Source organism: Microtus pennsylvanicus, chromosome 11 (genome assembly GCF_037038515.1).
Source record: "Microtus pennsylvanicus isolate mMicPen1 chromosome 11, mMicPen1.hap1, whole genome shotgun sequence".
In the NCBI taxonomy this organism is placed as follows: Eukaryota; Metazoa; Chordata; class Mammalia; order Rodentia; family Cricetidae; genus Microtus; species Microtus pennsylvanicus.
The window spans coordinates 2,756,530-2,783,412 of record NC_134589.1 but is presented as its reverse complement, the minus strand read 5'-3'; the positions used below and the strand labels follow the sequence as shown (position 1 = coordinate 2,783,412).

Genomic DNA, 26,883 nt, shown 5'->3' with positions numbered 1-26,883 from the left:
GAGCCGTTGGCAGCTCACCAAGCAGGGAGGGAGATTCCAGCCAGTTGCAAGGAGGCCCTGCAGAAGTGACTCTGGGCACCTCTGGTGAGTAACTTCCTGGAGCCTGGGGTCCTGACATGGTTTTGTTTATCTGTTCCTCTTGTTGCTGTGAAGAAATAGGTTATTTGGGTTCGTGATTTGGGGAACAGTCTGTCAGGGTGTGGAAGGCGTGTCAACAGGAGCAAGAGCTGCTCACACTGTCCACAGAGAGGAAGCAGAGAGCTGCCGGCTGCTGTTGGGCTGGCTTCCTCCTCTCCCTTCGGTCTGGGATCTCAATCCTCAGGCATGGTGACACCCATGTTCAGGGCCAGTCTTCACTCCTTAGTCAGACTTGTCTGGAGACACTTGTACAGCCATGCAAGAGGACTGTGTTTAGATGAATCAAAATACAGACAAGTCAATGATCAAGATTAGCTATCCCAAGTGGACTGGGTGCTGCTCGTGGGGACAGAGTGGCCCAGCCATTGCTTTATGGTTTTTATAAACACAAGGGCTGGCTTGCCATGGTTTCTGGGCATCTTCAGAACTCAAACCTCTTCCTACTCAACACCAGCTGGTCCAGATCATTTAGACAAATGAAAATAATCAAGCCGCGGGGATTTGTGGTCCCGCGATGGCTCCCATCAGTGCTCAGAGATGCACAAGGATGTTGCAGTGCTGTGTGTGATGTGAAAGCCTAGAGTGGCCCAGTGTCCACCCACAGGCACATCACCCGAGCGGCTGCTTCAAGTGGACAGGGCTATGTGACTTGATCTTCCACAGAAGCAGACACAGTAGCAGCCTTTGTAAACCGACTCAAGATTGGGGAGCTATGTAGTGGGGAGCCCTTTCCAGCTCCCCTGGTCAGGCTGAAAGTCAGTGGGCTTTGTTTAATCAGATCAGGCTGTCTTTTATGCAGCCACCTTGAACTCTTGACACCCTGACTCCTGACCTGCAATTCTGTCCTGGCTGGGTGCTCTCCCCAGCCCTGTTCCCCACCTTACCCTTTCTGCCCTTAGAAGAGCAGCAACAATACCAGCTGCTAGACAGCATCCAAGATCTAAATTTTACTCCAGGACAGTTCCTCAGCCTTTCTTTCCCCCCCCCAGTGTGTGTGTGTGTGTGTGTGTGTGTACGTGTGTGTGTATGTGTGTGTGGTGTGTGTGTGGTGTGTACGTGTGTGTGTCTGTGTGTGTGTGTGGTGTGTGTACGTGTGTGTGTATGTGTGTGTGGTGTGTATGTGTGTGTGTGGTGTGTGTACGTGCGTGTGTGTGTGTGTGTGTGTGTGTGTGTGTGTGTGTGGTACTGAGGATGGAACCTTGCACCCAGCACCTCAGCAATGCTGAGTAACTATAGCACTGAGCTATGCACGCAGCCCAAACCTGATTTTCATTACCATCTTCTTGGGTTAATGAAGTCCCTGGGCTATGAACAGCAAATGGCAAATGTAGTTTAATGACACCTGTCTGTGAATGCACCCCTATCCCGCCCTCTCAGAGTCCACGATTGCACCCCTATCCCGCCCTCTCAGAGTCCACGATTGCACCCCTATCCCGCCCTCAGCGTCCACGATTGCACCCCTATCGCGCTCTCTAAGAGTCCATGTTTGCACCCCATCCCGCCCTCTCAGAGTCCACGATTGCACCCCTATCCCGCCCTCTCAGCCTCCACGATTGCACCCCTATCCCGCTCTGTAAGAGTCCATGATTGCACCCCTATCCTGCCCGCTCAGGGTCCATGATTGCACCCCTATCCCGCCCTCTTAGAGTCCATGATTGTACCCCTATCCCGCTCTCTAAGAGTCCATGTTTGCACCCCATCCCGCCCTCTCAGCGTCCACGATTGCACCCCTATCGCGCTCTCTCAGAGTCCATGATTGCACCCCATCCTGCCCTCTCAGAGTCCAGGTATGGCAGAACTGTGCCGCACGGATTCCACGCTGACCGCTCTGGACGAGGAGATGCTCTGGGACATGCTGGAGAGTCACCGCTGCAAGATCGTGCAGAGCATCTGCCCCAGCCGCCTGACCCCCTACCTGCGCCAGGCCAAGGTGCTGGGCCAGCTGGACGAAGAGGAGGTCCTCCACAGCGCCCGCTTCACCAACAGTGCCATGAGAGTCGGTGAGTCCGTAGCCGTTTTAGCCTCACCCTAAGTTGCCTGGATTACACTGGAGGGCTTCCTGCCCAGCAGTTCAACAAGGTTGATGCTATAGCAATGGTGGGAAGGGGAGGACCTCAATACCAGGGCTGGCTCATGCCTGTCACCTCAGCATTTCAAGTGACTGAGGCAGGGGGATTGCTACAAGTTCGAGGCCAGTCCGGACTATCATGTGAAACCCTATCAAAAAGGAGGGGGATGTAGATCTGTTGGTAGAAACTTTGCCAGCGTACACCAAGGACTGGCTAGATCCCAGTACCACATAAACCAAGCATTGTGGTGTGCACCTGCTGGAAGCAGGAGGGTCAGAAATTTAAGGCCGCCTTCAGTTCTAGATCAACAAGTCCTAGGCAGTGTAGGCTAAGTGAGGTCCTCTCTCAAAACAACCTCCACAATAAAAGCATCAGGGGGACCAAGGTTCCGAACTTTTGGGACACTGTTTTAGTCCCCTAGCAAAGTCCCAGCTGAAAGCTAAGAAAGAGTTGTTTCAAAGGACAGTGTTGGGATATTTCACGCGGACAAAGCCCTGACCTCCACCCCTACTGCCCAGGGGAAGAAGCCCCACAGGGACACATTCTCTCAGTTCTGCAGCCCAGAAACTCGAATGCTGTATGAACAGGGCCATGATCCCGCTGTAGGCTGTGTGGAGACTCTTCTTTGCCTTTCTGCTCTAGGGCTCCAGGAATCTCTGGGCGTGCAGTACCATCCGCTCTAGGGGCTCCAGGAATCTCTGGGCGTGAGGTACCATCTGCTCTAGGGGCTCCAGGAATCTCTGGGCGTGCAGTACCATTCGCTCTAGGGGCTCCAGGAATCTCTGGGCGTGAGGTACCATCCGCTCTAGGGGCTCCAGGAACTCTAGGCGTGCAGTACCATCTGCTCTAGGGGCTCCAGGAATCTCTGGGCGTGAGGTACCATCCGCTCTAGGGGCTCCAGGAATCTCTAGGCATGATGTACCATCCGCTCTAGGGGCTCCAGGAATCTCTGGGCGTGCAGTACCATCCGCTCTAGGGGCTCCAGGAATCTCTGGGCGTGAGGTACCATCCGCTCTAGGGGCTCCAGGAATCTCTGGGCGTGAGGTACCATCCGCTCTAGGGGCTCCAGGAATCTCTGGGCGTGCGGTGCCATTTCTCCAGCTTTGCCTCCTTTCACACGACCTCTCCTGTGCTTTCCTTCTCCCTCCTGTAAGCATGCTTCTATTTGGAATATGGCACACTTTATCTTCATTTTCTCTTAATTTTTAAATTTATTTATTTATTTATTTGGTTTTTCAAGACAGAACTTCTCTGGGACTAGTTCACGTAGACTAGGCTGGCCTCGGACTCACAGAGATCCGCCTGTCTCTGCCTCCCGTGTGCTGGGATTAAAGGTGTGTGTCACCATTGCCCGGCTAAATTTCATTTTTTGATTGAGCTACTGTCTCATGTATCCTTGAGTTTGCCATGTAGCCGGGATGACTTTGAATTTTCAATTCATCTATCTCTACTAGCAGGACGGGGGTGTCCCGGCCCTCATGCTGTGCAAACACACTACCAACTGAGCTGCACCCCAGCCCCGGGACAGCCTTGCCTTGAGACCTTTCACTTCATTATATCCACAAAGATCCTTGGTCCAAAGGAAAAGACACACACAGGTACCATCTTAGTGGTTTCCTGTTGCTGTGATAAACACAACAAAAGCAGCTTGGGGAGGAAAGGGTTTGTTTGGCTTACACTTCCCAACCGCAATCTATCATTGAGTGTCTGATCAGCTGGGGTTCCCTGGGAGGGGGCGCTGAGGCTGAGGAAATGTTACATTAAAAGAAATGAAGACAGAAGCATAGGATAGACCGATGACTGAAGGTCAATACCAAACAGCCCCGAGTTTCCTTCTCACGCAGGATCTATACTGCAGGCAAAAGGCTGCACAAAGAGCAGCACCGTCAGCTGACCACCTCCCTGCACTGACCTTGGGAGGAAGCTCAAGCAGGTGCATTACCTGGGTCAGCTAAGCAGCTTCTCATCTCTAACATGGAGTGCCTCTGGCTGGCACACACCAGCCCAAATCTCAATAGAAAAATGTGCTCTTTCTATGGGCTAACACAGATGTCAGTCACAGCCCTCAAGGTTACTGGAAGAAGCAGAGCAGGTAAGCTTAAACTCAAATGACTTCTTTAAGTCAGAAATGACTCCAGATGGAAACTGAGTCAGACGTGGGCTCCCACAATTGAGGAAGTTGGGGCAGGAACTCAGCAGAGGCCATGGAGGAATGGCACTCACTGGCTTCCTCCTCATGGTTTGCTCAGAGCTCTTTTTTATACCCCAGGACCACCCGCCCAGAGGGGGCACCCTCGGCAATGCCCTGGGTCCTTCTCCACCCATCATTAATCAAGAAAATGTCCCACAGCCTTGCATACAGGCCAATCTGATGGGGACAGTCCCTCAAAGGGAGTTCCCTCTTCCACTCTGGTTCTAGTTTATTTCACGGGTCGTTTTGGGGGATGGCATACCTTTTGGGGGCACCAGACATTCCACTGCAGTTGCCTTTGGAATTTGTTCTGCTAGCATCTGCTCACCTGTGTCTGCCCCGCTGAAAGTTGTTGGATGAAGCGCTACTGTTGACAAAATGCTCACTACAAAAGCAGACCCTAGAAGCCAGGTGGCAGGTGGCGGTTACCGATGTCATAATGTATGTCCAAGGATCCCAAGTATAGGAGAGATTGATCCGAGTTACTAACTCCAGCTAGGAAAAACAGGGTCTAAGTCCTGTGTTTGAGACGCTCTAGAGCTCCCTGCAGCCACTCCTGGGAACTCCAAAAGATTGCTGTTTTCTGAACACACACACACACACACACACACACACACACACACACACACAGAGAGAGAGAGAGAGAGAGAGAGAGAGAGAGAGAGAGAGAGAGAGAGAGAGAGAGAGAGCTGGGGTGGGGGATCCCTCAGCATGGTAAGACTGTGTGTCTGCACATGTCCCTTTATGCCCAGCTCATAGCAGAGAATTTTCTTGTCCCTAGTAGGAGTCCAACTACAATGGATCTTGCTTCTCCGAGTTGATGATCACGAGTAAAGGGAGTTAGTGCACAGAGCCCGTGAGAACAGTGAAGGCCCGCATACCTCTCCACCAGGGATCCCACAGAACCACAATCCCCAGACGGACAAAGCTGTCCACACCTTTTGGTGGCTCAGGCTGGCTCTCTCTCTCTCTCTCTCAAGGGCACTTGCTAGATCTGCTGAAGGCCCGAGGGAAGAATGGGGCCATCGCCTTTCTGGAAAGCCTGAAGTTCCACAACCCTGATGTGTACACCCTGGTCACCGGGCTGCAGCCTGACATCGACTTCAGCACCTTCAGCGGTGAGAGAGGGAGCAGATGAGGCTGCCACACAGCACGTCCCTCCAGTCTGGGGTCCTGGTACTCTCACAGCCCACGGCACTGGGATAGGATGGGGAATAAGAAGCCCCTAGGCCTTGGGGGCTTCGAGGCTTATCTTTAGTGACCTTGTCCTATGAGGAGACTCTGGAAGGCAGCCATACATGCCAGGAGTGAAAGGCTGACCTTTCTGCTGCTTACGGGGAAGCCTAGTGTCTCCCTTGGCTTCTGTCGGTGGGCATAGTCATGCAGTAAAGGCTTAGCCTGCATAGTGGGACATGTGGTCCCGTTTAGGAGCTGATGGATTCTGGCCTTTCCTGTTGAAAGATTTGGGTGTTAAAAGAACAGGCCTCTCAGGAAACTCAACTAACAAACCATGTGTTCTAGTTTGGTGTGACAGACGTATTCGAGAGTTCATCAGGCAGATTTATGTCTCTGCGGTGTTTTTCTTGGAGTCCCACGGACATAGCTAGCCTTGAGTGCAAACAGCTCGTAAGGGGAGCTCCATGAGAATGGCAAGGTCTTGTGGGAAAGCCTAGATGCGCAGTTGAAATGAAGACAAAAAGAAAAATAAGGAATCCAAAAAAGCAGGAGGCTTTCAGAGACACCAATAAAGTAGGCCTGTAGGATCGCGAGGGTCTGGCTAAGGGAACAAGACTCTGGGGGCTGAGTAGGAAGGGCAGCGTGACAGAGAGAGTGACCGCCCATCTGCAGGTCTCATGGAGACATCCAAGCTGACCGAGTGCCTGGCTGGGGCCATCGGCAGCCTGCAGGATGAGCTGGCCCAGGAGAAGGCACAAAAGGAGGTGCTGCTTCGGAGATGCCAGCAGCTGAAGGAGCGCCTGGCCTCGGCTGAGGCCCGTGCAGAGGGCCTGCGCCAGCTGGAGCTTGACCACAGCCGCATGAAGCGTGAAGTCAGCGCCCACTTCCACGAGGTCCTGAAACTGAAGGATGAGATGCTGAGCCTGTCCCTGCACTACAGCAATGCACTTCGGGAGAAGGAGCTGGCTGCCACACGCTGTCACAGCCTGCAGGAGGAGGTACCCAGCAAAGTGTGGGGGGATTCCAAGCAGGACCCCTCTTTCTCTTGATCCCACCTGGGAACCAGCCTCCACTCCGACTTGCAGACCTCCTGGGTTTGCCTTATAGGGTGCTTCCCTCCAGGGATGCCAGACCAACACAGGGGGAGATCTTGGAGATCCACATTTCTCTTGGTCTTCTGACCAAAAGAAGAAGGAAGCCAGCTTGATCTTGCTGAGTAGTTTGGGAGTTCAGGCCCTTGGCACACACAGACCCCTGGACCCTGCAAGTTATCTCAGGAAACTTTGTCTGGCTGAAGGGTCCAGTTCCCGTGGCCCTCAGTGTCCCAAGCCCTCGCTGGTTTGACCTTCTTCTTATGGTGGTGTGGCCACTCATCTCTATGGGTCCACATTCTCTCCATCAGAGGGATTCGCAGAATACAAGAGGGCAGACACCAGAGGCACTGGTGCCCATCAGTCTAACTGTAGGGAGGGGAGCTGGCACCAGGCTCCCTTGGTCTGCTCAAGCCACTAGTTTAAACACTGTATCTCATCTGTAGTAAAATAAAGCTAAACTGGCTGGGTGGCTGTGTCTGTTACCGTTGTTGCTGTGATAAAACACTGTGGCCAAAGCAGCTTATAGAAGGGTGGGTTTGCCTGGGCTCCTGGCTCCAGAGGTTTAAGAGTCTGCTGCCATGGCAGGGAGGGATGTCAGCAGGAGGCAAGATGACCAGAGCAAGAAGCTAAGATAGCATCGCTTCTACTACAGACTGAAGCCAAGAGGAAACTGAGTAGGAGAAGGCGCTATACTCTCAAAGTCTGCCCATAGTGACATCCTTCCTCCTGACCTCCACCTGGGGACCAAGGGTTCAAATGCCTGAGTCAACAGAGGACATTGTCACTCAAACCATCACAGAGCTTAAGAGTGCACACTGTTTTCCCAGAGAACCCAACCACTTTGGTCCACACTGGGCAGTGTGTAACTCCAGCTCAGGGGGATCTGACGCCTTTGGCAGCTCCACTCCTGTGCACACGCCTGCACACAGGCATGCACTCGTGTGTACTTCAAATATTTATATTTTTAAATGTCCCTTCTTCCCTCGAGGGTCTGGGGTTGCTCAGGAGGTAAACCCATGAATGGTGCTTTCGAAGCTTGGGGCTGGGGCTTTTCACATGCGACCAGCAGCAGGGAGGGGGGCAAGCTGCAGCTGGTCAATGCTTAATAGAGAAGCCTTCCCTATGCCCCTCCCCCTGCTTCCTCCCACACAGCTCTACCTGGTGAAGCAGGAGCTACAGCGGGCAAGCCTTGTGTCCTCATGTGAACGGGAATCTCGAGAGAGGTCCCTGAGGATGGCCAGCGACCTGGAGTGCGAGGGAGAGGAACTGAACCGTCTTAAGGAGGAGAACGAGAAACTTCGCTCGATGACCTTCAGCCTGGTAAGGCTCAGTCCCTCACTCAGGAGACCAGTGCCTCCTGCCCATCTGGGAAGGCTAGGTCCTTAGTGTCAGTGGGGGCTGTGGACTGTGCGACTTCCTACAGGTGGTTTCACCAAAGTGAGGCTCAGTGGCTCCTGCCAAACCCTTCTCTATATCGTAGGCAGGCCTTGAACTCATGAGCCTCCTGCCTCAGTACCCACCATAAGTCTGCCCCACTGGGTCAGGTTATGCCACCCCCTGCTCATTCCTTCTTGCCTCCCTCTTGCCAACCACCCAGATGGTGACAGCATTAGAAACATTGTCCCTATATTAGCTTACCCTATGGGTTAATTTACTGTGGTCACATTGTTTTGCAATAGAAAAGGCCACTTATAAAAGATAGATTCTGCTAGGTGTGGGGGTGCATACCTGCAATCCCAGCACTTAGGAGCCTGAGGCAGATGATACCTTATTAAAATAAAATAAAGTAATGAAAGCCTGGAATGAGCTGGGTGGTGGCGGCACACGCCTTTAATCCCAGCATTCAGCAGGCGGCTCTGTAAGTTCAAGGGCAGCCTGGTCTACAGAGTGAGTTCCAGGACAGCTAGGGCTACGCAGAGAAACCCTGTCTCGAAACACAAACCAACAAACAAAATTACTGGGAGGGGGTTACTGTAAAGACGGCTAGCAATTAAGAGTACTTGCTGTTCTTGCAGATGACTTAGGTTCACTTCCCAATACCCACATGGCACTTATAGCCATCTGGAATTCCAGTTCCAGGTATTCTAACGCCCCCTTCTGGCCTCTGCAGGTGGTTGCACTCACATGGTACACATACATGCTTGTAGGTAAACAGTCATACACAAATTCTTTAAACATATACCCCTTGGGGATGGGGCATGGCTCACTGCAGCTTGAGCTGGACTGTGTGTCACTCACAGGCCCCTCTGGAGGGTGCAGCGTGAAAAGGTCTGTCCTTTGTCTGGAAGCTGGGCTGCAGAACTGCTGAAGGAGAAGGTTGAAAGATTGTTTAGAATTGTCCCTTGAGGGGTTCTGTCTCCTTGACCAGTTACAGCCAAATGTCTATGTTCTCCCTTATGACTGGTGTGTGTGTGTGTTTCTGGGGATTAGCCCAAGAGTCCTACACACACTCCAAAATGTATCCACAACCCTCATTTCATTTTTTATTTTGGACCAGCGACTATATTACCTAATGGGCCTTAAACTCATTCTGTAGCCTAAGCTAGCCTCCAACAACAACCTATATTAATAAGGCCACACTATCTAACATACACAGAGCCCTGAGGGCTCCAATTACCCATCAGTAGGGCTCTTGGAAGTTGGCTGATCTCATTCTGCACCAGGTGGAGAAGGACATTCTGGAACAGAGCCTGGATGAGGCCCGGGAGAGCAAGCAAGAGCTGGTGGACCGCATCCACTCACTGCGGGAGCGAGCAGTGGCCGCAGAGAGGCAGCAGAAGCAGGTAACACCACAGTGCCCTCCATCTTGGGCAGGCGCATTGTGGGGAGACTGGCTTATTCAGTCACCCACACAGTTCAACTCACTTGGCCTAGATAATTTTTGGTACACCCACCTGTTCCTCCATCAGGTCCTTACTAAATGCTAACCATAGCCCAATCCTCATGGTCAGGCAAGCAATGGAGGAGCCCCAAGACCCTGTCAAAGGCTTAGGGACCACAAGAGCCCAGGACTTAAACAATGGAGAGAAAAGAAGGCAGCAGTAGGAGAGAGTGAGCGAGGGGAAATCCCTTCTGTATTTGGGGCCATTAAACCGCATGCAACTCTGAACACACCCTGCACGCACAACTGCTGACTAAATCCAGCATGATTGGCTCTGCCGCTCTGTGGACAGAACTCTAAACCTGTTCCTGCAGAAAAAGTGAATTCACCTCACTTCCCCTCCAAGCCCGTCTCCTTTTCTCCCACATCCCTATCCACCTCTTTCCACCTAAGGCCTCAGGGCCAATGAACGCCATGGATATGTCCCCATGTACAGTACTGGGAGGAGAAGGAACAGACCCTACTCCAGTTCCGGAAGACCCAGGTGGACTGTGAGCTGTACCGAGAAAAGATGACCACACTGCAGGGCCAGGTGGCCGAGCTGCAGAAGGAACGTGACCAGGTATCCTAAGCACTGGGGGGAAATCCCCCGCAGTGGGGGGATGCAGGTATCCTCACTTGCTGGCATCGGGTTCAGGAAAACACCATCTTCACTGTCTCCTACCGGGGTATAGGTGAGGCCAAAACTCCACCACCTTCACTTACCCCTACTGGGGTGTTTGTGAGGCCAAGAGCTGCTGGCACAGGGGAGACAACTCGCACTTCCAGGTTTCTTCCCTAGGTCCGTGGGAGGTCCTTCACTCCCCTGTAAGGCACTGACACCGGCTCTCTGTCATCCCCCCCCCACCTGTTCCTATCCATCGCAGATATGGGTTTTATTAAAACATAGTAGGTTTGTATAATCAGTGTGAGCCCTGGTGAGTGCACACTGGATGAGTTAACAATAAGCACCCTCAGTATGGGGCACCTCTTGCAGATCAGATGGCCTGTGATCACTCAGCCCCTAACCTAACTGTTCCCACATGTCTGTCTGGGCTACAGGCATACACAGCAAGGGATGGGGCCCAGATGGAGATTTCTCAGCGCCTGGTGGAGAAGGATGCCCTGCGAAGGAGAGTGTTCGAGCTGACAGAACAGGTCTGCGAGCTGCGCACTCAGCTGCGCAGGCTACAGTCAGAGCCCCCAGGAGGAGTGAGTGCCCTGCCCCCAGAGTGGGAGGCTGGGTGGTGGTGGGAGGCTGGATGGTGGTGGGAGGCTGGGTAGTGGTGGGAGGCTGGGTGGTGGTGGGAGGCTGGGTAGTGGTGGGAGGCTGGGTGGTGGGCTGCAAGGGTCACAGTGATGCACAGGAGGTGTTCACTCAGCTGCATATACACACGCACACACATACAGTAAATATAATCTACACATATGTATGTCTATATATGCATATATTTGTGAACATATACTTGTTTTATGCATGTGTGTGTGAGTCCACACAATGTAAAAAGACTGGAAGGGTAGATGCCAAAATGCTAACTGTATATCTATATCTATCTATATATAAAATTTATTTTATTTTTATAGGCATGTGTGTATTTTTATGGACACGTGTGCATGCCTAAGCATATGGATATGCTCCATGTGCAGTCAGCAGCCCGTGGAGGCCACAAGAGGGCACCAAATGCCCTGGAACTGAAGTTACAGATGGCTGTGAGCTATGTCTGTGCTAAGACTAGAACCTGGGTCCTCTGCAAGGGCAGCAAGTGCTCTTAACCAACCACTGAGCGACTCTCCAAACTGTAACTGCGCATTTTGAGTTGGGGATGGCGTTCAACTTTATTCTCTCCTCTTCTCTAGTTGCTTCTTCATCCACCCTCATTTTCTTTGTAGCATGTAATACATACATGTAATATATACATTTATATGGATATAGGCAGACACAGTATGTCTCTGTAGCATGTAATATATACCTTTGTATGGATATATATGCACATTACACAGCATGTCTCTGTGGCATGTAAACATACACATTTATATGGATATATACATACATATACATACAATATACATACAGTATATTGTTTTTAAAACTAGCAAAAAACAGCACACAAGGTACATGCTCTAGATTCTCTAGACAGGCTGCATTGCTCTTTTCCCAAGCCAGGCGGATCTCATCTCCTTGGCGGGTAACTACTGGAAGTACAGGGGCACCAGCGTGTCCCCCACAAGCTGAGATGGGAACCTGCTTGGGGGTGGAATTAAGGGGAAAGTTCCCTGGTCTAAGAAACCATCTGGCCTCTTTGGAAGCCTAAGCAGGAAGCTGGAAGCAGGGAACTCTGTCTCCGGGGGAAGCAGCGGCTTGTGAGGATGCATGCCATGTGCCCACCCGATGACAGCGACTGCAGCCTCCTCAGCTCCACTGAGGTACCTGCCCCTGCCCCTGGCCCCTGCCCCTGCCCCCTGCCTCTGCTCTTGCCCCCACCCCGCCCTCTGCTGCATTCAGCCGGACACATCATAGGGACTAAGAACCCCATTCCCACAGAGAAGGCTCAGCACGCTCGTGTGGTTTTGGCAGATGGCCTTTTCTATCTCTCCACCTTTGCTTTTTCAACAATCCCTGGCTGGAAACCACCCAACCCCCACCACCATCATGTGGATGTCTCCAGATTTCCTTGCTGTGGTTCCTCATCCTGTGGTGACCCCCAGCCATTAAATAATTTTTGTTCCTAATTCATAACTGTAATTTTTGGAGATGGAGGTTTATCAAAGGGGTTGCGATTCAGAGGCTGAGAGCCGCTGCCTTAGAGGGTGTGTCAGACAGCTTTCCTGAGAGGAGAGTGTCAACAGAAGTTTCAACCACAGTGGTTCAGCCCCATCACTTCAGGCCTATGGTGAGGCAGAACCTCCCCGCACAGCATGGGGTGGGGGAGACCTCATAGTAGCTAGGAAAAGAGAGAGAGAGAGAGAGAGAGAGAGAGAGAGAGAGAGAGAGAGAGAGACACAGATGTAGACACAAAGACAGAAAGAGAACCCGAAATGTCTCCTGCAAGGGCACACCCCCAAAGACTAACTGACTTCCTTCTGTAGGGCCTCCTCCTCCTAAAGTAACAACTCCTCAATAGCACCACAAGTTGGCAGTCAAGCCTTCAACACATAGTCTTTGGGGAGCATTCAAAAATTTAAACCACAACAAAGACACTGGTGGATTTGCAGCCCACTCTGGCTTCTTCTTAGCTTGATTCCACCTGTGAAGATCCTACATTATCTCTTCTTCTTCTTCTTCTTCTTCTTCTTCTTCTTCTTCTTCTTCTTCTTCTTCTTCTTCTTCTTCTTCTTCTTCTTCTTCTTCTTCTTCCTCTTTTGCTTCTCCTCCTCCTCCTGGATTTATTTATTTATTATGTACAGTGTTCTGCCTTCATGTACACCTTTATGCCAGAAGAGGGCACCAGATCTCATAGATGGTTGTGAGCCACCATGTGAGCCACCATGGAATTGAACTCAAGACCTCTGGAAGAGCAGTCAATGTTCTTAACCTCTGAGCCATCTCTCCAGCCGCGGATCCTACTTTCAAATCAGTTCACATTTATAAGTTGTAGGGGGACCTGAATTTCACGAGACATTATTCCACCCAGCTCAGTTGGTCCCTGCAGTGTGAGACCTGTGGTTCTGCTTTTGACCTTTGGCAAAGTGATGACGTGGTCTCTTCACGGTGGCCACTCAAGTTCAGGATGCCCACGGTACCATGGAAGTGCCACTGTTGTGGGCTGCCAGGGGCTGGAATGGGAATGAGAGGCAGGTCAGCCTGGAGTCCTCTTGCCACTGCCTGGGGCAGGTTTCAGGCTTCCTTCCTGTATGACCCCAGCAGAGTCCTCCATGGTCCCTGCATCTGCAGACTGTATGCACATGCTCTCTGGCTTCTTGGAAAACTGGGGACAGGGAGGGAGCTTCTACATTCCAACTAGAACCCCAGGGACCAGTCAAAATCACACTCTCAGCTCCTCCTCATCTTCACTGCCAGAGACCAAGAGCAGTGTTTCCCTTGGGGTTGTGGTCAAGATGAGAACCCCAGGGCTCAGTAATAACTCCTAATTTGCCCCCCTCACACTCGTATGGCCTCTCTTAAATACCTGAGTGGGATCAGCTCTCCTGTCGAGCTCTCCCCCGCGCTCTAGAATGTGGCCATTTTCACTCCGTTCCCACTGCTGCAGGCTCCTAGATCAGGCTCTGATGTTGACTATGCCATGCCCTCCTCTACTGGGCTTCTTTTTCACTCCCTCCAGGAAGTCTGCCACACGCTGGTATGGAGTACTTGCTCACTGACCTGTGTTTCCATCTGTCCTACATACATACACACACACACACACACACACACACACACACACACACACACCCTGGGCCTGGTGCCTTTCCTCAGCAAAGGTCAGGATCCGTTTTCAGTGCCTGCTCAGAACTGACCCTGACCCAATGCCTCAGCTTCTCCCCTCGCCAGTCCGTCACTCCCCGACCTTGGGTCTCATTGCTTTATATGCACAAAGGCCACCACAATCTAGCATATCTACAGCAGGCACGCGACAAGCATGACTTACTGTCCCCCTCTCTTTTCTTCTCTGTGCTGTCCCTCTCTGCCCACCGTCCACCAGTCCCGGCTGTGGTGGGACCTGACTTCCACATCCAGTCGTGAGCAGACGGACAGCTTCCGCTCCAGCAGCCCCATGCCTCCCAGCCAGCAGTCCCTGTACAAGCGGGTGGCAGAGGACTTCCTGGACGACCCTGAGTCTCTAAGGTAGAACACGGTACAGGTTTAGGGTGTAGCTTGGAGGGGGTGCTAGACAGACACGCACTATCTGGGCTTTGGAAGAGCGGCTCAGCTGGAGCAGGCCGTACTGCCTGGGTGTGCGCCAGCTCCCTGTGCTTTCTGGCAGCTTCTCAGAAGTCCTGGAGGTGCGCCTTCCGGGGACTACAGGGGACGACACAGACACAGACCTGGAGTATGAGATACTGGATGGAGCAGGTGAGCACCACCACACACTAGGATCTCTACCGCCGCTCTTTTCCTGGGCTACGGAACTGTATAGGGGCGAGGGAGAGCCAGGATCTCTCTCCAGGGATGGTAGAGAAACCAGAACTTTATCTCTGGCCTTGGCCTCTATGTTAGTCAGCTTCCACAGCCCAGCTGTGCCTTTTTTGCGGTTATCTTCTTACTTTTCTTTTCTTTTCTTCTTTTTTTTTTTTTTTTTGGTTTTTCGAGACAGGATTTCTCTGTGGTTTTGGAGCCTGTCCTGGAACTAGCTCTTGTAGACCAGGCTGGTCTCGAACTCACAGAGATCCGCCTGCCTCTGCCTCCCGAGTGCTGGGATTAAAGGCATGCGCCACCACCGCCCGGCTCTTACTTTTCATGTAGAGGTCAGGAGGGTGACCTCTTACATGTGTTCAGATAGCCACAGACATAGGTGTTTGCCTCCACCGTGCCCTGCCCTCCCTGTGAACAGCAGGCACAGTGCAGAGATGTCCAGGCTGTATCTGATGGGAGCATCCCTTCTCCTGGGTGCTGTCCCCAAGGCTCTCGACTCCCCTCAGTTCCCTATGTCTGTGACTGAGCTGCTCCCTTGTCCTGAAGTCCACGAGCCTTTCACTGATGGTGTTCTCGCTTTTCCACCTCACACCTGGGGGCACACCTGGCTCTCACAAAGGTGTTTGACTCCTACCCAGAACTCACGCCACAGCCACCAGAGGGCGCGAGTACCCCGCATTCAGCACAGTGGGTCAAGTGACCTGAAATCTGACCCCTTGCTGGCTGCTGTCTCAGGGTCACACATTATTGCTGGCTCAAACTCCAGCACACCTGGGTTGTTTCCTCAGTTTAATTTGGTTTTTAAGATAATCGGATAGTTTTTTGCTTGTGATCTGGGCTAAGGTCCTCAATAGGTGACACCTGTTAGGTCTCCAGTCGATACTGAGATCAGAATAAGGTCACTGACTTCAAATCGGCATGCTGTGTCTGAGCTGGGAAAACGGCCCAGAGGGTGAAGTGTGTTCACTGTGTGTGCATGAGGGCCTGATCACCAGAATCTATGTAAAACCCAGGCATGGCAGCATGCTTCCATCTGCCCAGGCTGGGGATCTGGGAGTTCTCTGACCAGTGGGGCTGAAATGAAATGAAGAGCTCCAGGTTCAGCGAGAGAACCTGCCTCACAAAATAAGACGGAAAGTGATGGAGGAATACAACTGAAGCTGACCGCTGGCTTACACACACACACACACACACACACACACACACACACAGAGAGAGAGAGAGAGAGAGAGAGACAGAGACAGAGACACAGAGAGAGAGACAGAGAGAGAGAGACAGAGAGAGAGAGACAGAGAGAACATTCTAGATATAGATACACACAATGCAGTCCCAGAAATTTGGAGGATTTCAAGGGCTATATAATGAGACCCTGTTTCAAATTAATTACATTTAAAAATTTTTATTTTTTTTTTGTTTTATGTGCATTGGTATTTTGCCTGTATGTATTTCTGTTTAAGGGGGTCATATCCCCTAGAACTGGATTTGTGAGCTGCCATCGTGGTGGTAGGAATTGAATTGGAGTCCTCTGGAAGAGCAGTCAGTGCTCTTAACTGCTGAGCCGTCTCTCCAACCCTTAGATTTGATCCTTCATTGAATTCAGAAATCTAGATGTTAGAAACCTTCTTATCTTAAAATGTTGGCAACTTGTTCAGGGATTGCAGAAGATGCTTGCAGTTCTCACCAGTTACTCTGCTGTTAGGAAGATGAAATCAAAACGCACAAAGGAGGGGCCACAGCAGGGGACTGAGCTAGGCTGGGGGTGGTAACTGAGGCCCCAGGAGGGCTAAGGCTGCAGCTTGGGGAGAGGTGAGGAGCTGGTGACCTTAGGTGCTGGCAGCCAAGCCTCCTATCTTCTTCCAGATCTCTCCCAGACAGAGGACAGCCTGCAGGAGTCTTTACGGAGTCTAAATGTCTCAGAGAGGTGAGCTACTAGTCGGGGAACCCCACTGACTGGAGAAACAGAGCCTGGATGTGACAGAGCTGACTGTGACTGCACCCTCTCACCATGGGGAGGTCACAGCACTTCCAAGAGGTTGGGCCAGAGTAGAGACTCCCAGAACCCAGGGATTTTCTGACCCCTGTGCTCAGGTTGTGCCTGTCTGCCCACAGCAGTGTCCCCGTGAGGCGGAGACCAGCTCGCAAGATCCTGAGCCAGGTCACAGTGCTGGCATTCAAAGGGGATGCCTTGCTGGAACAAATAGGTGTCATTGGCGGGAACCTCACCGGTATCTTCATTCACCGAGTCACCCCAGGCTCTGCAGCTGATGAGATGGCCTTGCGTCCCGGCACCCAGATCATGATGGTGAGCCAGAGTGGGAAGATGTGCCACTGCCAGGCTTCCAGGCCAGGGTACGGGGTGATTGGCGGGAGACATGGTCTGGCTCTAACAGGGTCTCAGTTCTGTTCTGGGCTGACGGAAAGTGCTGCCCACATCTATTGATGAGGGTCATGGAAGGGAAACCCAGCCCCCTTCCCAAGCCTGGCAGTTCAGATCCTGCAGAGCCCGGAAACTTAGAGAAGGCCACCGGACTGCGTCGACTCTGACCAGGAACCTTGGTGTTGTCCTGGAGGTGAAATTCGGGGGCTTTGTGGCTGTCACACAAGTGATGTAGCCCTGAGCTGCACCCCAGCATTGGCCAGGCTTGAGGAAGCCTCTCCAGTGGGGTAAATTTGGACTGTGGTCTCTCTTTAACTGTGATGATCTCATTGTCACTTTGTATAAGTACATGATATAAAATTCACCATTTTAACTACTGAGCTTCATTGCAAAATGTCCAAATCTGGACAGAGCACAAATATACATCTAAATGTAAAACATAAATTATTCTTATTAAGTGAACACACAGGTGGGGGAGGGTGATTTTGATGTGGTCTAACAGCACGATTTTCTTCAGTTATGTGTGTGCTTTGTGCACACATGTGTGCGTGTATGATATGTGTCAGTGATGTGTGTATGAGTGTGAGTGCACAGATGCACGGACCACATGTGGAGGTCAGAGGACAACTTTGGGGGTCACGGTCTCTTCTTCCACCTTGCTTTGATGCAGCCCCTCTCTTTTCCCAGGGACATTTATTTAGCTGGGTGTGGTGGCTCTCACCTTTAATCACAGTACTTGGAGGACAAAGGCAGGTGGATCTCTGTGAATGGAAGGCTAGCCTGGTCTACAAACTGAGACTCTGTCTCAAACAAACAAGACACATTTGTTTATTTATTTGTCTCTGTGTCATAGAACATGTGGAGGTCAAAGGGCAGCTTGTTAGAATTGGTTCTTTCCTTCCACCATGTGGGTACCAGGGACTGAATTTGGGTTTTCAGTCTTTGGTGATGGGTAGCTTCATGGGGGCCATGCCTAGGGTCTTTCTTCTCCTCCTCTTTCTAGGGTCTATGGTATGTGTGTGTGTGTGTGTGTTGGTTAGTTTTTGAGACGGGGTCTCACTGTGTAGCCCTGGCTGTCCTGGAACTCACTATGTAGACCAGACCGGCCTCAAACTCACAGAGATCTGCCTGCACGTGCTGGAATTAAAGGCATGCACCAACCACCTTACCTGGATCTTCTATCCTATGTCTGCCTCTTACAGCACCTACTCCAGGCTCTCCGGTGCAAGAGTCTCTAAGCTCCTGGGTCCTTCCTTTTCCCCCACCTCACATCGCATTGTAAGAGTGTTGACATTGCAAATTACCACCAGGCTTGCACAGATTCCCAGGGTTGAACTCAGCTGTCAGGCGTGCACAGCAAATGTCTTTACCCACGGAGTTGTCTCCTCAGCCCTGAAGCCGAAGTGTTCAACTTTAAGCCTTTTAAATGATTTTTTACATTATTTTTTATTATGTGTATGGGCGTTTTGCTGGCATGTATGACAATGTATCACGTGTATGTCTGATACCCATGGGAGCAGAAGAGGGCACTGGATGCCCTGAAACTGGAGTTGCAGACAGTTGTGAGCTACCACGTGGGTGCTGGCACCAAATCTCGTCCTTTGGAAGAGCAGCCAGTGCTCTTAACCACTGAGCCGTCTCTCCAGCCCCTGCTTTTAATTACTTGTATGAATTATGAATTACTTGTGAGAGGGGAATGTGCACATGACTACAGGTGCCCGCAGGGGCCACAACTGGACATCAGATCCTTTGGAGCTGGAGTCACAGACAGTTGTGAATTGCCATGTGGGTCCTGGGAACTGAGCCTGGGTCCTCTGTAGAACCAACAGGTGCTCTTAACCACTGAGCCGAATTTCCAACCCCCATCTTTAAGCATTTTAAAAATATCAACAAACGTGCCAGGTGGGTTTGACCCCCATCGCTGGGCTCACCTGTTGGCCCCAATGAGAGAAGGTGGGAGTGGGCGTTTCCCTTTAGAACAGGGTGTCCACAGTGAAGCAAAAGCCCCCCATTCCTGAAGAGCCCATGCACTCCTCATACCAGGTCGTCTCCTGCCCCCTTACAAGCGTATATGTAGGGTCAATGATAGCATAGTGCTGAGACGGACGGCTGTTGAGGAGCCATTCACGCTGTGGACGTCCTCCGTGGCATTTGAGAGACAGTCATATCATCCCGGGGCAACGCTGGACTGACAGTCCTAAGACGTGTCATAATACACACACACAGTAACACAGAAACACATATCCCCCTAGACTTAACCATATGAACGAGGGAGGCATCACGGAAGCCCCACCAGGCAGGGCCTCACAGACGGGGAGGTACGGGTGGGGCACTCTGGCACTGAATGAGTGAGGATCATGATGCCACCTAACAGCCCCATGACACGGAAGAGTTGGGCCCCAAACATACAGAAGCCTGGTCTAGAATGATCCAGAATGTTCTGGAATGTCCTGAGATCTATTTTTGACAGCAGAAAGGGGTTATGACAAAGAGACTATCCTCAACAGTGAAAAAGTTGTCCATGGACGATGATTCTTCACTCGTGTGCAGCCCGATGCTGTAACAACGCTGTCCCCACACACAGCTCGTGACAAGGGATTCTGATAGGCCATGACAGGCCAAGGTGGGGGGGGTGGCTCCACTCCCACCCCATCTCAGCTGCCACACTGTCTTGGTGAGAAGTCCACCGTCGTGCTTTGCCCTCAGGTGGATTATAAGCCGACGGAGCCATCACTGAGAGCCACTCTGGAGCACACGACTCTGGAGCAGGCTGTGGGGCTTCTCAGGAGGGTGAACGGTTCCTGCTACCTGACTGTGAAGATCAACACTGAAGGTACAGGCACCGCCCCACACTTGCTCAGCTCTCTGGGCCCCTCCTGTGACCCCAAGTCCTGTGACTGTTTGCACCTCCAGAGCCCATAGCTACCAAGAGCCAAGACAGTTCAGCCAGGCTCCCCCTAACTCCCCCAGGCTCCAGTGAACGGGAAACTTCTCTCCATCCCGCTGGGCCAAGCACCAAAGTGGCTTTCATGACTTTTCCTCCCACTTTCACGTTCTAGAACCTTCCTCGTGTAAGTTCCCTTGTGTAGGATCATCAGTCACGGATGTCTTTTATCAGGTTATAAGAACCTAATTCAGGACCTAGATGCCAAAGTGGTGACCTCTGGGGATTCTTTCTACATCCGGGTCAACCTGGCCATGCAGAGGAAGGAAGGGGGAACGCTACACGCACACTGCAATGATATCCTGCATGTCACTGACACCATGTTCCAAGGCCAAAGCTGCTGGCATGCCCATCACGTGAACCCCTACACCATGAAAGACCTGGAGCCTGGTACCATCCCCAACTATTCACAGTGAGTAGCTGCCACTGGCTCTCCATGTCCCCACAGACGTTCCAAGGACAACACCTGCTTGTCCCAGCTCCACGCTGAGGTCCCTCCTGCCCAGGAGGAAGCATAGACCTCCCAGAATTTTCCCTGCCCTATAGCAGAGCATCTACCCGAGAATAGAGTGGAGGAAAGGTTAACATGTAAACATGGGGGTCTCCGGGTGGCGGGTACCCTCTCTGTTATGTGCCCTGGTTGCTCATTAGCTCCCATGGAGAGGGACCAGTGTGGGACAATTAAATTAGCATGTCATTTTCAAAGGCCCGGTCTCTGAGCCCTGGGGTGCAGCACTCCTGTTCCCAGCCTGTGTACCCATCACTCTTGGCCTGCTCAGTCAGGCTGCCAGAGCTTCTTTTCCTCCATCTGCCCAGGGCTCAGCAGCAGCTCCTGGCCCTTATCCAGGACATGACTCAACGGTGCACAGCTCCCCGCAAGGTGAGGCTCCGGTGGAAGAGTATGCCCCTACCCCCGGATGGGCTGGATGGGCGTGGATGCCGTGGAATCCTATGTGGGTGTGTGGACCACTGAGCTGAGCGGGGCAGTATCTGGACCCTGGGTAACCACCAAGCCCTCAGAGGCCATGTGAACACACCCGTCTCCACTCTCAAAGCAGCTCCTGCCCTTCCTCACTCTCCTGGTCCCTTGTCACCAACTTACCTCCCCGTTCTTGTTTCCTCTGAGGTCGGGCACCTTGTCCTCTTGGGACACAGAGCACCTTTCTCTCTGAGCACCCACCTGTCCCTGAGAAAGGTGCTAGGACGTTCCTGCCTGGAGCATGGCCATGCTAAGTCGGGAGGGGGCCTGCTCTTCTCTCTGCCCCTTGCACCCCTTCCTGCAGAGCCCTGTTGCCTGAGGCCCCTCCCCTGCCTCCCACCCCCTGGTGTGGGGCTTGGGAAGCCTGGTTTTTCCATGGCACAGCCTGGTTGTTCAGAAGCTGTTCTGGATTTGCTTATGGGGCAGGCTGCCAAGATAGGGAGGGGATGCCAGGCCCCAAGCCCAATGTTGATGGCTGAGCCTTGTGCCTCTCCTATCTCCCCGTTCTTCCTGTGACAGCCTTCCAGAGGACCGCAGAAGTTAGTAAGAATTGTCAGTGTGGACAAAGCCAGAGTCAGTCTTCTGTCTCCGACCTGTGACCAAGGACAGCCTCCTTCAGGCAGGGAGGAAGGTGAGACCTAGCCGATTGGCATAGGGACCATGTGGGCATGGGGGTCAATCCTGGGCAGTACACTCAAGGTGGTGTCTCTCACGCCAGGGGCTGTTATTTGTTAATTTCTTTTCTTTTTCTTTTTTTTTTTTGGATATATATATATATATATATATATATATATATATATATATATTTGGTTTTCTGAAACAGGGTTTCTCTGTAGCTTTTGTAGAGCAGGCTGGTCTCGAACTCACAGAGATCCTGTGAACTCACAGGCCTGCCTTTGCCTCCTGAGTGCTGGGATTAAAGGCGTGCACCACCACTGCCAGTTATTCGTTTATTTATTTATTTATTCTTATGTATGGATGTTTGGCCTGCAAGTATTTATATGCACTATGTCATGTAGTACCTCTGGAGGCCAGAAGAGGGCATCAGATTCCCTTGGGACTTGAGTGGCCTTGAGTCAACCAATGCTCCTAACAACTGAACCATCTCTCCAACATCTGCCCCACCCCGGGCTGTTTTTTATGATTCATGATGTCTACATGCCTTTTTAGACAGCAACTAAGAAACATATTTGATGTCCTTTAAATACCCATGCCCCCCTCTGAGACCTGACCCAGTGAAACTATACAAAAGCTACCAACCAGCATACATACAGGTAAAACACTCATACACATAAAATAAAAACAAAATATAAGACAGATGTTGAAGACAGGAGCAACATAACTAATCCAGGAGAGAAGCCGAGGGTCCAGAGGGGAGCAGGCTGAGAACCCTGTGGCCAAGGAGCAGGGCTGAGTGGAAGGCAGGACGACTTGGTGGGGAAAGGGAGAAAAGGATGTGAGCAGAGGGAGGGCCAGGGTGAGAGACAGGGCCCCGCTACAGCCTTCCTTCCGGAGGAACCAGGCTCCTGCTACCCCCAGAGGCTCATCCTGAAGAGCTGCGAGCTCTGTAGCCTGCCGGCTGTGCTGGCATGCGGCCGGCTGTGCCAGTGTGCACAGTTAGCATTGGCGGCACTGAAGCAGGGAATGTCCAGTATCAGTCCCTCCCCGGGGAGAGGGGCAGGAACACAGCTGGGCAGAGCTCATATCCTCTCCTCCATAGGTGGCTCCAGCGTGTGCTTCTGGGCAGAGAGCTGCTTCACCCTGGCCCCATACACCCTGGTGCACCCCCGCAGACCTGCCCGGCCCCGGCCTGTGATCTTCGTGCCCAGAGTAGTTGGGAAGATCCTGAGCAAAAAGCTCTGCCTCCTCCAAGGCTTTAAGCAGTGTCCGGCAGGTACGTGCTCCTTGGTCAAGTGGCCAGAAGCTGTAGGTCCTGGGGTAGCGGTGAGCAGGTTCCATGCTATCAGAACAGAGGGCCAGAAGCTAGGACACTGAGAGGTGATGATTGTCTCACAGATCCCTGGATGTATGCCCTCAGGGTCTCAGCAGAGCCTTGCTGTCTCTGGGGGGCTGCAGGTGTGGGTCTTTCCTGGCTCTTCCAGGACCTTAGGGGTGCAGGAGGTCCTCACTCCCATGTTGGCTTTGGTCATTGCTGGTCTTTTTCCTTCTATGTGTCTGTGTCTACAAATGGCCTTCTTAGGGTTCATTGTCACCCAGCATTGTCTCACGTAGAACCCTATTTCCAAAGAAAGTCGGTGTGTTCTGGGTTCTGGTGGACATTAGTGGGGTGGGTCATTATTTCTCCCTTCAACACAGTCACACTGAAAACAGGATGTACATAGCAGGGTTGATGAAGAACCAGCCAGCAGGGGATGAAGAAAGGGAGGCAGGAGCTAGAGGCAGCGAGGTGGTCCAGCTGGCCAGCCAGCATGTGCAAAGGCCCGGAGCACAGAGGACACTGGGCTGGAGTCACAACTCCGGTGGCCAAGGGGCATGGAGGCCAGATGTCCAGTTCTATAAAAACCCTGACCGTTTTTAAAGAGGGAGCCTCACTGAGGCTTGATCTTTGGACACCTTTCTTGAAAGTCCTGAAGTCTTGGCCAGGGTTTGGGGATGGCCTCAACTCCTGGACCGTGGGGACCCAGGATTCCCAGCTGTTGCAGTGGTGGTGGTGGGGTCTCTCGAGATTTGTATAGCTGGGGTGCCTGGACAGATAGACATAGGCTAGGAAGAGGGCAGGGCCGTGAGAGCTGCCCAGGAGGTCCAGATTGGGTTCTTCACCTTAGAAGAGGCCATCTGAGGCTGTCTGGAATTCTCTACTGTGTAGCTGTCCTCGGCACTCTAGGGTGCTTGACAATACCACTGACACAACACACACACACACACACACACACACACACACACACACACACAAAATGAAAAATTGCCCAAAACACTGCCCAGTATCCCTGGGACCAGGACCACGCTGGGTGGAAAAAGTGACTTAAGGGGCTGGTGGGAATCCTCAGTGTTAGGAGTTAGATCCATCTATAAATCTGGAGCTTAAGAAGTGATGCTGAGCATTGCCCATCTGTCTGTCTGCCTGCCTCCATCTATCCTTCCCCCAAACCTCACCTGCCCCAGAGTTCATACATTCCATGCTTCTGGCTCAGGACTTCTGGTAGGAGGCCGCTGTGGGAAGCTTTTTCTGAATGTGGTGGGGGACCTCCAGTGTGGGGCTCTGCAGGGCTCCCTCAGGACCCCAGTGTATGATCACCCCATCTAATGTCATCACCAGAGTACTTGAGCCAGGAGGAGTATGTCACCTGGGCCCAGAGAGGGGATATCATCCAGGAGGGAGAGTCGATAGGGGACCACCATTGGGTCACCCGTCATGCTGTGGAGTCCCTCATGAATACGGTAGGGGAAGGGTTAAGAAGCTACTCTGGGGGTGGCAGGCTTCCAAGACTTGGGAGGAATTTGGGGATTCACTTGTGGGGCCCTAGATACCCAGCTTCATGCTCTATAGGAGGGACACGGAAAGACCCATCCCTGTTTTCATCATCCATTGATGATGCTGGACCACCACTGGGTGGGCCTTTGTCTCACTTCCCTTATTTGGAATGTTTAATAGATGTTTGTTAATAATGGAATAAGACTGTCACATTTCACAGCTCACAATGAACTGTCAAGTTCATACTTACACAAGGAACAGGAAGCACAACACCCACACACCCACACACACAGAGACACACACACCATGGAGGGTGACAGCTGGCATTGTCTGATATTTTTTATGTGCATTGGTGTTTTGTATATGTATCTATGTGAGGATGTCAGATCCCCGGAATTAGAGTCACAGGCAGGTGTGAGCCACTGTGTGGGTGCTGGGAATTGAACTCAGGACCTTTGGAAAATTAGCCAGTGCTCTTAACTGCTGAACCATCTCTCCAGCCCGCACACTGTTTAATTCTTAAGGTTTGCACACCATCCAAAATCTATTTAAGTGCCAAAAGCTTGCAATTCCAGATCTTCCCAGGATCAAGTAAAAAAGACATCACCTTTAAGATCTACAGCAGGTGCCCTGATGGGTGCCAAGCTCATCTCCTCTATTCAGGTCTCTTCTACACAGCTCTATGCCTTTCCTCCCAGACCCAAGGCCCATGAGCTGAACTTGCTTTTCTATGCCCTCCCAAAGAGCACCCATGCCCTGCTGGATGTCCGGCTGGACAGTGTCTGTGTCCTGCACAAGATGGACATTTTCCCCATCATCATCCATGTTTCTGTCAATGAGAAGATGGCAAAGAAACTCAGGTGGGTGCTTGCTGAGGGCTGGGCAGTGGTGCTGGGCAGCAGGGTCTCAGCAGACACCCAAGCTCTGGAAAAACTTGGCATGTGCCTCTGGAACACAGTAGAGCTCTATCTATCCCAGCCCATAGTTGTATTCCCACAGCCTCTGGCCAGAGGTCCAGCTTCAGAACCTGTGTATCCCCTGCCCAGCTAGACTGAAGCTGCTCAGTGCCTGGATCCCCCTGCCCCACTAGAATGAAGCCGCACAGTGCCTGGATCCCCCTGCCCCCTCATCACTTGGTATCTGACGGGGACAAACAAATCTTGCTGCCCATTTGCTCAGGAAGTGTGATGTGCTCTACACACCCATTGGTGGATGCCACTTGCAGCCAAGTCCCGACATCTTTATGAGCTTCCCTGGGTAGGACTCCATGCTTATGCCCAATGGCATTTTGATGCACGCTGAGTCCTCAACAGACTCTGTCCTGGACCCCGGCAGTGCTCTGTACTGAAAAGTCTCATTGTGCACTTTGCTGGCTACCTTGCTGTCCTCATGCTGACCACCTGTGCTTTTCAGGAAGGGCCTGCAGCGGCTTGGCACCTCGGAGGAGCAGTTCCTCGAGGCGGCCCGGCAGGAGGAGGGGGAACTGGACAGAGTGCCCTGTCTGTACAGCAGCCTGGCCCCTGACAGCTGGAGTGACCCGGAGAGTCTGCTCGGTTGTGTGCGCCTGGCCATTGCAGATGAGCAGAAGAGAGTGGTGTGGACAGAGCAGAGCCCCTGCTGAAGCCCGGACCTGGCTTGGGACTGTGGATGGCCTCCATGTGTCTGTCGGTGCTGTCAGCAAACAACCCCACTTCCTTCTCTGGTCGGGGTCTGACCTCACGAGCTCACAGCTGTCAGAGGATAAATGATGCAGCCACCGTCACACAGCATGGCCTGGGCTGATGGAGGACTTAAGATCATTCTGCTGTGTGGGGTCCTTCCCGAGACCTGCTCAGGGACAGTGCCCCAACCTCCTGTGACCCAACCTCCTGTGACGATGAGGATAGCTTTGTGGGGACTGTCCCCTCCTTTTACATTTCCGATGTCAAAGGATCCTGCAAGCTCTCTGGAGCAGTCATCCCTGCCCAGGGCAGGGCACAGACTCCGGAGCACTGAGGACATGGCTGACCCGTCAGAACTGTTAACAGACAAACACTGCCACAGACAACTGCAAACCAAGTTGCCATGGCAGACGACCTGAGTGGCTCTTTGACTCATGACCTCCTGCCCACCCCAAACACCAGGTTGCTTTGGTAGATGTCCGGGACAGAGCCAGTAGACTCTTCCTGAGTGAAGAACTGAATCTCAAACTGACATTACCCTCTGATCCTTCTTGGAGTGCATTATGACCAGCTTGGGTGAAGCTGCCACCCAGCTATAAATGCGTCATTTTGACAGGATATTTGAGTCTCAGTGTCTAAGATCTAATGTGCTATTATAAAGTTCTGTGAACTATTGTACTATTGTACAAAGCTTTCTCAATGCAAGGGCCCATGGTTCTCCCCATCTCCCAGAATGGAGTTGATGGGGCAGTGGGGGCAGACCCAATAGAGGGATGGTGGGGACAGAACCTGTCCTTCTAGGTTTGCAGGCTGTGCTTCTGACCCTTGGCAAGTGCAGGAAGGGAAAGTCTGGGGCTTTGTATGAATGAAGGGCAAGAGAGGGACCACTG

The 26,883-nt window shown here is 52.1% G+C and overlaps 1 protein-coding gene across 1 annotated transcript; it reads left to right on the top strand.

The window, feature by feature from the left end:
• Positions 1–28: 28 nt before the first annotated feature.
• Positions 29–25,956, top strand: Card14 (caspase recruitment domain family member 14). Its single transcript, XM_075989907.1, has 21 exons — positions 29–84; positions 1,919–2,138; positions 5,379–5,516; positions 6,247–6,572; positions 7,821–7,988; positions 9,332–9,451; positions 9,986–10,111; positions 10,591–10,740; positions 11,836–11,952; positions 14,169–14,311; positions 14,451–14,539; positions 16,460–16,520; positions 16,709–16,901; positions 19,683–19,809; positions 20,095–20,332; positions 20,737–20,800; positions 21,419–21,530; positions 22,620–22,793; positions 24,177–24,298; positions 25,077–25,192; positions 25,746–25,956. The coding sequence occupies exons 2-21, from the start codon at positions 1,928–1,930 to the stop codon at positions 25,951–25,953; spliced, it is 3,003 nt and encodes a 1,000-aa protein (XP_075846022.1). The 5' UTR covers positions 29–84; positions 1,919–1,927; the 3' UTR covers positions 25,954–25,956.
• Positions 25,957–26,883: the final 927 nt, after the last annotated feature.